The sequence below is a fragment of the Octopus bimaculoides genome, chromosome 4, assembly GCF_046866305.1.
Source record: "Octopus bimaculoides isolate indiv1 chromosome 4, ASM4686630v1, whole genome shotgun sequence".
Lineage (NCBI taxonomy): Eukaryota > Metazoa > Mollusca > Cephalopoda > Octopoda > Octopodidae > Octopus > Octopus bimaculoides.
Window position 1 is genome coordinate 42,274,296 of NC_142931.1, and position 11,645 is coordinate 42,285,940.

General features: G+C 35.6%; 1 protein-coding gene across 1 annotated transcript in view; it reads left to right on the forward strand.

The window, feature by feature from the left end:
• Positions 1 to 8,470, forward strand: part of LOC106881670 (cubilin) — a 217,162-nt gene extending 208,692 nt beyond the window's left edge. The window contains exons 65-68 of the mRNA XM_052967022.2: positions 2,532 to 2,713; positions 4,213 to 4,378; positions 7,322 to 7,581; positions 8,174 to 8,470. Coding sequence (XP_052822982.2) covers positions 2,532 to 2,713; positions 4,213 to 4,378; positions 7,322 to 7,581; positions 8,174 to 8,287 — 722 coding nt within the window. The 3' untranslated portion in view covers positions 8,288 to 8,470. The remainder of the gene's footprint in view (positions 1 to 2,531; positions 2,714 to 4,212; positions 4,379 to 7,321; positions 7,582 to 8,173) is intronic.
• Positions 8,471 to 11,645: the final 3,175 nt, after the last annotated feature.

The following is an 11,645-nucleotide window of genomic DNA, read 5'->3' on the forward strand; positions in this document are numbered from 1 at the left end:
TGCATAGACAGACAAGGGTCCCAAATTAACAATAGGCTAGAGGCTGGCAATCAATATATTATTTAGCTACATCTGGATGTGTGTAGGTTCATTTTTGATAACATGCACATGTATTATTTAAAAAAAAAAGAAAGAGGGGAAAAAAAAAGATACTGTACATATAATACAACTTATAAGCGGATGTGCCAAAACATACGAGCTTGAGACATGGTCGCTCACACACTTCTCATGAGGAATTCTGGAAAGAGCTTCATGGGACCACTGCAGAGACGCTTCCGGGGGAAAAAAAAAATTTCAGTAACTGTTGGAAAACCGATTGTAGCAGTAACTCGAACAATTCCTAGCAATATCTGAAGAAGGAATTTCTTTATTCCGAAATACTATTATTATATTGCCGGAGCAGCTGTCTGGCTTCTGTGCCTGTGGCATGTAAGTAGCACCATTTGAGCATGATTGTTACCAGCATCCCCTTACTGGCACTTGTGCTGGTGGCACGGGGAAAAACATTCAAGTGAGGTCATTGCCAGTGCCGCTGGACTGGCTCCTGTGCAGGTGGCACGTAAAAAACACCATTTGAGCATGGCCATTGTCAGTACCGCCTGACTGGCCCTCATGCTGGTGGTATGTAAAAACACCCACTACACTCTTGGAGTGGTTGGCGTAGGAAGGGCATCCAGCTGTAGAAACTCTGCCAAATCAGATTGGAGCCTGGTGTAGCCACCTAATCCACCAGTCCTTAGTCAAATCGTCCAACCCATGCTAGCATGGAAAGTGGACGTTAAACAATGATGATGATGATGATGATATCAAACTATAGATAATTAAATTATAACAGTTATTATAGTCTATTGTTGTTATTATAGTGCATTGTTGTACCATTCAAGACACATATTTTAATTTTCATAGTTTTTCCATCAAATCTTTGCATGTTTTACTTATTATATCATTCCATATATCTAAAGGTGCAAATATATATATAAAAAGATTGTACATTTTATTGTAAGATTGTGCATATGTACTGACATAGCTGTGAGGTTATGCAACCATATATTTCCAAGTGCAATCTCACTGCATTGCACCTTAAGAAAGTGTCTTCCATTGAAGTCTTGGTTTGATCAATACCTTGTGGAATCTCATGAATGGAAACTGTTCAGAGGCCCATCATCTATATTTGTGTTTTATAACAATATGTTTAAATGCATAAATATGTCTATATATGAATAACTGTAGCCACTGAGTCACAAGCATATAGACTTACCCATTACTGTTTAATATTGTCAATTATCATATTGAAATATTTTTGTTTGTGACTAACAGCTGCTGCTGATTATGAATAAGAATTAGCTATAATGTAAATGGTTAAGCTCTGTAAATATATATATATATATATATATATATATATATATATTAGATATTAAGAAATTCACTGTACATGTGGTTCTCTAATTTCAATCTCACTGCATGTGACCTTGGTCAAGTGTCCTCTGCTATCGTGAGTTTCAGGTTGAGTAATATTTTGTGAAAATTTAGTGGATTGAAACTGTGTGGAAGCATCTCTCTCTCTCTCTCTCTCCCTCTCTCTCTCCTGTTCTCCTCCCTTCTCTCTCCTCTTCACTTTCACAGTGTGTGCATGTGTTCATTGGTGTAAAAACTATTGTGTCAATAAAAGTTATATATAAGCCATTCAATAACTAGACATCAATAAAATAAGTACCTTACTGAAATAAATATAGGTATTGACTTGATTGACTAAAATTGTTCAAGGTAGTATCCAAGCATGAGTTCAGTCCAGTGGAGGAAACTAGTAAAAGTAGAATTGGTGCAACATGTCCCATCTGTCACATTTCATCCCATATAATGTGATACTATAGACTAGCAATGAAGGATATGTACACATGCCCTTTGTACTAGATTAATGAGCTGCTTCGAAATATTTCATTTGTACCATAGAACTGTTGAAAGGGCTAGATAAAGTAATTATATGTTTTTGCTCTACCAGGCTGTTTATCTGTAATATCCATCAGTATTAAATATCTAACCCCCCCCCCCAACGGTAGAGGAGTAGGGGCCGAAACCGGACGTGGTTCCTCCTCATGATGTCTTGAGCTAACTGGATCCTATAAAGGAGCTGTTGTGGTAGCAGACCACGAAACATGGTTGAAATTCCTCCTATCTACCTTATTTTGGGGCTAGAATTGGAAATGTAAAAAATTAACAAAGCTCTCTAGTATTATTTATGACTATATAATATTGCTTTCTTAGATTGGGTACAAAGCCAGTTTTGTTGGGTAGTGGTATAGTTAAGGGAATCTACACAGCATATAATTTGGGGCTTATTTTGTTGATTCTCCATGAGGATGGATTCAAAGAATTTAAAATTAGGAAAATAATATGTAATGCATTAAGTCCAGTCTGCCACCAATTCTAACAATATTTTTTTAATGTTCTAGTTTTTATAATGAACATTTTATTGTATTAATTTTTTATAAATCCATTGTTAATTTTGATCATTTACTTTATCCTGCTGCCAGGTTGTAATCGCACCTATACAGCTGCTAATGGAGAAATTTTCAGTCCTGGCTGGCCCGATAACTATCCAAGCAATAGCAGATGTTCTTTCAGAATAAACACACCAGAGGGCACTAAAGTCTCATTGTTCTTTTATTATTTTAATATTGAGTATCATTATAGATGTAACTATGATTATCTCCAGGTAAATATCTATATTTCATTTCATCTTATTTATCCTTTTAAGCAGTTTCACATTTCTTTTCTTTTTTTTTTAGCTATAAAAAACAGTAACAATATCAATTGACTAAGCTGTTATTACTAATTTTCTTTAACTGAAATAAAGGAATATATATAAACTAATATTGTGAATAAATTGTGTGAGAAGAATTTTCGATGCAATCAACAATTATATCAACAGTATATGGAAGATAAACTGAGAGTTAAATATACAACTGAATTACACAATTGATTCAATGCACAGCAGGACCTATATGATAATGAAAATGCAGGCACTATGTACAACAATATTTTTGAATCTCATAAGGCTGCACCTGAGTTTAGCATCCCACTGAAACCAAAATTTAGACAAAGAGTTCCATGGGAAAACAGAAATGTAACCAAAGTGATTTAAAACCTCAAGGAGCTGAATATTCGTTTCTACTCTAGGCACAAGGCCTGAAATTTGGGGGGAGGGGGCCAGTTAGTTAGATCGACCCCAGTACACAACTGGTACTTAATTTATCGACCCCAAAAAGATGAAAAGTAAGGTCAACCTTGGCAGAATTTGAACTCAGAATGTAAAGACAGACGAAATACTGTTAAGAATTTTACAGGCACAACAGAAACATGAAGAAAGAGTGAGAGAAAGTTGTGGTGAAAGAGTACAGCAGGGTTTGCCACCAACCCCTGCCGGAGCCTCGTGGAGCTTTAGGTGTTTTCGCTCAATAAACACTCACAACGCCCGGTCTGGGAATCGAAACCGCAATCCTATGACCGCGAGTCCGCTGCCCTAACCACTGAGCCATTGTGCCTCCTCTAGTGGCATGTAAAAAGCACCTTTCAAGCATTGGGCCTAACAGAGGCAATTTGGCTGATACTGGTGTCACATAACTAGCATGTAAAAGCACTTTTCAAGTGCTGGGTCTTACAGAGGCAATGACAAATGACCTTTGGCAATATGCTGTGCTTGAGAAGAAGTTCCATCAAGCCAACTGAAATCGTAGTCATGGCAGATACTGGTGTCATGCAAACTGGCACCTGTGCTAATAGCACATAAAAGCACCCACTACACTCTTGGAGTGGTTGGCAATAGGAAGGGCATCCAGCGATAGAAACCATGCCAAATCAGATTAAAGTCTGGTGCTTACAAGCCCTGGTCAGCTTACAAGCCCTGGTCAGCTTACAAGCCCTGGTCAGCTTACAAGCTCTGGTCAGCTTACAAGCCCTGGTCAGCTTACAAGCCCTGATCAAACCGTCCAACCCATGCCAGCATGGACAATAGATGCTAAATGATGAAATAATCAGGCTGTAACAAATATATGCAGTTAAAATTGAAATAAACTAAGAATACTTCTTCAGAATTCTGTGAAATATAATAGCATAAAAAATTTAAAAATATCAGTTTTCTATCAAGGCTAGACTAAAATTAAAATTTTATTTTAAATTCAGTTGCTTATTCTAAATAATAATTTTTATTTTTAGATTCACTATCAATTCAACTCAACAGGTAATTATTCTTCACAATACTGTTACCATCGGTTACCAGGTCCAATATTTACAGAAAGTAATTTCATAAACATGAGTTTTTACAGTGATCATATTGTTAATAAGAAAGGTTATCATCTAATATTTACGTCTACAACAAAAGGTAAGTATACACTATGTTTCTGTTCATTTATTCAATCATCATTGTCATCATTTTGCATTTACTTTTCCATGCTGGCATGTTTTGAGACAATGTTTTTCCATGCAGGGATGTTTTGAGACAATGTTTATGAACTGATGTCCTTCCTGACACCATTCTTTTAGTCACTTCTTACAACATGCAGGAATATGGTGTATCTCTTCTAAAAACAAAGACACCACAAAACACACACAGAATCTTTGTAGTTTGTTTTACAAGTGTAAATAATATCCTGTAACAATATGTCTTTGGAAAATCACTGAGTATTTTGGCTTCATGCAGTGTGTACTTGGCAAGCCAACCCTGTAGAGCTTATTTCTTTTGGATCTGAACCTTTGAAAAAAAATTGTAAGGTTACAGAGCATTTATTAATTACATAATAATATTACCGTTTGCTCAAGTGAGCTATATGATAATATATAATACCTACATATATATATATATATATATATATATATATATATATATATACATAATTAAGGGATCAGCAAATATTTGCTTCACCATATATTTGCTGATCCCTTAATTATGTTTATAAATATATATGAGCTTTTAAATATGTTCTCCACCAATAATGGTGCTCTCATACCGATGGGCTTGGTAAAAATTATTAATTGTTAATTGATTTATTAATTAATAAATTGATAATCCTTTACCCTTTTAATTTGTAATATATATATATATATATATATATATATATATAAACAGGTTTGGTTATGGTAATGGTTTTTATTAGACAATCTTTCACCCAACAGATGATCTCTTATTGACTAAGTCAACCTTGTCTTTTTCTTTTTCTTTTTATTTTGAATTTTTTTATTACCTTACACATAGTTTTACAATTAGTTTAACTTGATTATTATCATTATTCGTTTCCAGTTCAAAGGAAATTTTAAGCAAATATTAGGATTTAAAGGAGGAGAGAAACTGACCATCAAGAAAAATAAAAATGCATAGATGTAGAATAACCAATATCTAGTGCAATGATGAATATAATAATTTCCTCATTTACATATGGTACCCTAGATTTATAATGTGGTAGTGTCAAAAGAAGTTCTGACATTTGTATTTTATCTTTTAGCATTGGCATATTAATACTTCATAAGAACCTATATAGTTAGTATTTCTCTAAGACACTTAGAAAGAGAGAATGTGTGTTTAATGAATGAAGTATCAGGATTTTGACCTAGTTATGATGGGTGCTCATTAAAGATTTCCCCTGACCCACTTCTGGTTATTGCAGAAAACGGAACTTGTACAGTTATAATGGTACATGTCGTTGCATGCCACATTGTAAATTGCAGCTTTCCACTTGTATTTGTTTGTTTTTTATGGCTGCTGAAGTGGACTAAGCTATTATAATGGAGGTAGTTGAATGCAGATCAGTAATCAGGTTCTTATACTTGAAAGGTTGCACACCAAAAGAGGCTTTCAATGAGATGAAAGAAGTTCATGGTGATGATGCACCATCATATGACATAGTCAAGTACTGGCATCGCCCGTTCAAATTTGGTTGGACATCGGTGGAAACTACTATTCCTGGATGACCACATTCCACCATTGATATCAACACCATCCATAAAGTGGAAGCTGCCATTTTGGAGGTTCGCTTCATAACTATTCGGCAACTAGCCCATGAAATGAAGATAAGTGTAGGGTCTGTGGAAAAAATCATTCACTACCATTTGCACATGTGGGAGCTGCCTGCACGATGGATTCCCCAGATGCTCACACCTTTTCAGAAGCAGGAACGAGTAAATTGCTCTCAGGCTCTTTTGGCAATGTGCCAAGAAAACGAGGAGGACTTTTTCAGCAGACTTTATCACACAGGATGAAACATGGGTCCATCACTATGGTCCTGAGACTAGAAGCAATGAAAGCATGATAACTCACAACCTCTAAAGAATGCTTGTGTCCAACCCTCAACAGGCAAGGTGATGCTCACAGTCTTTTGGGACCAGCACGGAGTAGTGATGATGGGTTTTCTGGCAAGGGGCACCACAGTTAATAGAGCATATTATGCTTCTCTGCTGCAGAAATTGCGGGATGCCATCAAAGCAGAAAGGCATAGCATGCTGACCAAAGGAGTCCACCTCCTCCAAGACAACACCCCAGTTCATAATGTGCATGTTGCTCAAATGAAAGTACACTCCTGTGGCTATGAAATCCTTCCTCATCCCCCTTACTGTCCCAATCTCGCACCATCTGACTTCCGTCTCTTTCCAAATATGAAGTCTTTTTTGAAGCGGAAGCACTTTTCAGAAGATGATGAACTTATTTTTGGGGTAAAGACTTTGTTCCAGACATAACCTACTGACTTTTACAGATGAGGTCTTCACAGCTGCATAAAACAATGGAGAAGTGTGTCACCATTGGTGGTGACCATATAGAGAAAGAATAGTAATTATGTCAAGTTTTATTTATCCCAGTTTATCCCAGTCCTTGAGAAGTGGGTTAGGGGAAAGCATTAATGAACACCCCTAATACATTTCATTTGGTTCTTGGTATAGTTAAAATTATATCTACTCTCTAGTTAAGCATTTAGTTATCTGCGTTTAATTATCTGGTTGTATAAATTTGACAATAAGTGCATGACAGGAATTACATAACACACCATAAAACGAAATAATTCTGTTAGAGATATTTAGAGTTGCAGTAAAATAATTTAGATAATTTGCCTGGAAAGCCTGTATAAGTCTTGATTCCACAAGTGCTGAACAAGATCCATTTAGCAATAAATTGTGATATTTTGCTTGACAGAGTCTCCTCCTCCGCCGCTGCCATCATCGCTACCACCACTACTACTACTAAAGCCAAAGATTTAGGATTGAATTTAATACTCTCTGCCTTTTCTTTTCAGTATGTTTACAATGTTTGTTATAATTTTTCCAATTAATACATTGACAGAAAGTGGCTGTGGTGGAAATCTGACAACTATGAATGGAACATTTGCCAGTCCAAATTATAGACTATATGGCAACTTCAGTTTGAGCAATACAGAATGTGTTTGGAAGATTACTGTACCACATGGCAGAAAGATAAAACTGGATTTCTCTCAGATTAGTTTGGATGACAAAAATGCAACAGTTAGCTGTACTACAAATTATGTCAGTGTTTACAGTGGTGTAAAAAGACCTGAAAATTTCATTGGTTCTTATTGTGGACAAGTAAGTTCCCTTTTTATAAGTGTCTCTGTCTATTGAGCTAATCTCCAAATTTGTAAGAAGTGGTTAAGTTTTTTTGAGCACAAACTATTCTATCGTGATGAGGATACACCAAGAAAAGATGAAAGGACTTTGCAACATTTTAATGCAAGATTAATATGTCATGAGTTAAACACTTAAAATTTTAAGTTTCTATCCTATATCTTACTTTTTTTTTTATAAATAGTTTATAACTTCGATTATTATGAAAATTTGTCCAAACTATACTTTGGGGTTTTACCAACATATTCATATTTTTCCAGTTCTTAATTATAATATCATGTTCTACTTAAGATTATTATTATATTAAAGATATCACTCATCACTGATACTCTTATTTTCAAATCCAATGAAAGAAATATTACCTAGCCCACAATTCAACATAACATTGTTATATGAAGTGAACTGAATATCAAATTAAATGTAGCTCTGAAATCATTTATTGTAACTTATTTAGAATTTCAGTTTTTGTTTTATATATATAGTTGAAACTAATGAAATTTGTAAGTTGAGGACGTTATGTAAATATATTATTATTATTATTTCTCCTTTCCAGGATCAACCAGATACTATTATCTCACCATCAAATGTGTTGAGTGTGATCTTAAAAGTTGATGGCATTTACAAAGCTCCAAAGTTCATAATCCGGTATATAAGTGAGTGGAAATAAACATTTAGATTTCACATGCAGCCTGTTTGGATCACAGAATCACATCCGTTCACATTCAATTAATTAGATTTGTTTTTTTTCTCCTTTTTGTGTGTGTATGTCAATTTACTGACAATTTTGAAGTATGAACAGTTGAATCTTAATGTACTTGTCTTTAAAAAGTAAAGTTATTTATATTCCAAATTAGAATTTGTTTTTATTTATCAATTTCTATAAGTGCAGGCATGGCTATAGGTGCAGGCATGGCTGTGTGTATATATTTGTATGTTTGTGTCTGTGTTTGTCCCTCCACCATCACTTCATAACTGATCTTGGTGTGTGCAAAAGAAACCGATAGAATAAATACCAGGCTTACAAAGAATAAGTCCAGGGGTCGATTTCTTCAACTAAAATGCAGTGCTCCGACATGGCCATAGTCACAAGTAAAAAAGTAAAAAAGTAAAACAAGAATTTTGAAGTGATGAATTAAAACTGTGATTTGAAATCCCTCTGTAAACTGGAACTCAAATCAATACTCGCATGATTGCAGTTTTGAAGTTGAAACATTTTAAAGAACATATATATATATGTAGTGAAACTACCTATCGTCATTAGATACAAAACTACTATCGCCATTACATACAATCTTCTCATTTAAATATAAATAAATGCGAGCGTAGTAGAGAACCCATTCCTTGTCCATCACATGACTGATCATTATTCGAATCGGCAACTTCTTCGAACCTTGGAAAAACAGAGGACTCCTTTTATTTAAACGTGTCACACGGTCGAACATACAAATATATATCAAAGATGATATACATGATATGTTATGCGACGATAACATAGATGACCAGTAATGAAAGACCACAACCGTATAAGATGAATAACAGAGATATTTATTATAGCGTTAAAGATGTATGTCTGTGTGAGAGTGTGAATGCGACATATAAGAACATAATCAAAGACAGGCCGTCATACAAAGAAAAGTGTGTATGTGAGTGATACATGTGTGAGTTATTACGGCAGATAGAAAGAGTCAGTAAATGACACGTGAGCAATTATACCAGTTCGTTAGTACACTATAGGAAAAGTTCTGTATGTGAAAGTGAGGAGAGGCTGAGTGTGGCAGTGCTGATCACTAGTTGTGATGTCGTGGCATCGATGCCGGGCCGTGATTCTTGTTATACAGATGTTCGTCGCTGGCTGAGAATTTCTTGTCTGTTTATTTACCGTGGTGAAGCTGAGTCACCTAACAGAATCGAAGAGAGAGATGTGCCGCGGAGGTTTGGTGTGGTGTACATAGTAAATCGTGTTGACGCTGGTAGCGTAGAGGCTGCTTGGTAGGTGCTGGTTAGTAGTCGTAGACTCTTGTTGCTGATATGGCAACGGCGGAGGTCATCGTGGCTGGACGAAGCTGCTGAAGTGGTCGCTGGCTGCTGCTGCTGTCGTGTGGTACACGGAACAGTTCTCAAAGAGAAACTGGACCGAGACAAATTATTGGGTATGAGTTAAAGCTATTTATAACAAACTATGGGCTCCCGAAGGCTTCAGAATTTTACTCTATCACGTGACCTTATTAGGGGCCGTGATTGGTCAGTTTGTGTTCTGGCGGGAAAGGTTCGAAGAAGTTGCCGATTCGAATAATGATCAGTCACGTGATGGACAAGGAATGGGTTCTCTACTACGCTCGCATTTATTTATATTTAAATGAGAAGATTGTATGTAATGGCGATAGTAGTTTTGTATCTAATGACGATAGGTAGTTTCACTACATATATATATATATATATATGTAAAAGATATATATATATATATAACAAAAGAAGGGGGGTGTTTCCATGCAGGAAAAAATATAGGAAAATTTAGTGTTGAAAATGGATCAATTACAAGTTTTCTGAATTTAGGTGCATTTTCAACACCAAATTTTCCTATATATGTATATATATATATATATATATATATATATATATATATATATATATATATATATATATATATATATACACATACATATATATATTTATAAAGACCCCCTTTGGTCATGAATGACCATAAGATTGCACCTAGAAAGTTCCCCTCTAAGGCACACGTCTGGGCAAAATTGTTTATGGAAGACCAGCAGTCACCCATGCATATCTGCCTCTCCTCTCCACGCCACCAATGCTATCCAAGGAAAAGACAAAGGCCAACACAGCTTGACACTAGTGACGTCTCAATTCATTTATTTCTACAGATGAGTGAATCGGAGCAATGTGAAATAAAGTATCTTGCTCAAGAACACAACACACAGCCCGGTCCCACAATTGAACTCTCTATCTCATGATTGTGATCCCGATGCTCTAACCACTGAGCCATATTCTTAAACAAGAATGTCATCGACAGTGACTTTGAAGTTTCGACCAGCTGAGCCATCACCGGCAGTCCGACGATGTTTAATTGACACAAACTTCGAAGTCACTATCAACAACATTCTTGTTTAAGAATAATAAATTTGTACTCTATGTAAGTATAAAGTAACTCATATGATAAACTTTTGATCTATTTCCACCAACGAAATTTCATTCACATGATAAGATAAAAAGACACTTAACTTGCACACTTACACAGATCAAACATGAGGCCTTGTGGTTGCGAGTGAACTTATATCATTCACACACTCCATTGTTGTAATTTAGCCCTTCCTTCAAAAATGAATTAAAGAAGTTTGTATTATAAAACAATATTATGTCATCTGTTTAGAATGTAAAAATGAATGTAACTTGATATCGTATTTATGTATAACCTGGTGCTGGTGGTGGTGCTGCTGCTGCAATTGTTGCATTAGAATGTCAAAGTTATCAGCCAATTATATTATCTTAAAATTTAAAAAAGGGTGAAGAAATTTTATTAAAATGTTAGGCTTGTATTTTGTTAATTAACCGTGACACTATGTGGAACAAAATATATTTGTGTGTGTGTGTGTGTGTGTGTGTGGATGAATGTGTTATGAATTTGAGAACGTATGTGTGTTTTTGTGTACATATACGAATGTGTGTATGTGTGCGCGTGTGTAAGCTCATGTGTGTGCGCGTGTGCATATGAATGTGTGTGTGTATTTGTGCACATGTATATGTGTAAGTGCATGTATGAATGATAGTACCCGGTCTTCTTTTATCTTCTGTTATTGGAAGAAGTGTTGTCGCAGACCTGTCAGGGACAACAAACATGAAACGCTCTTTTGTTTCTCTACAAATACCTCCAAAAACCCATTGTTGAGGTAGTTGACGTCCGACGCAATTTTTTCAGTAGTCATGTTGTGTCCTCCGATCACTCTTGGGTTAGCCAACATGTGTGCAGCACAAACTTCTTTCAAATAGTTATTCCAGTCAACAACGCA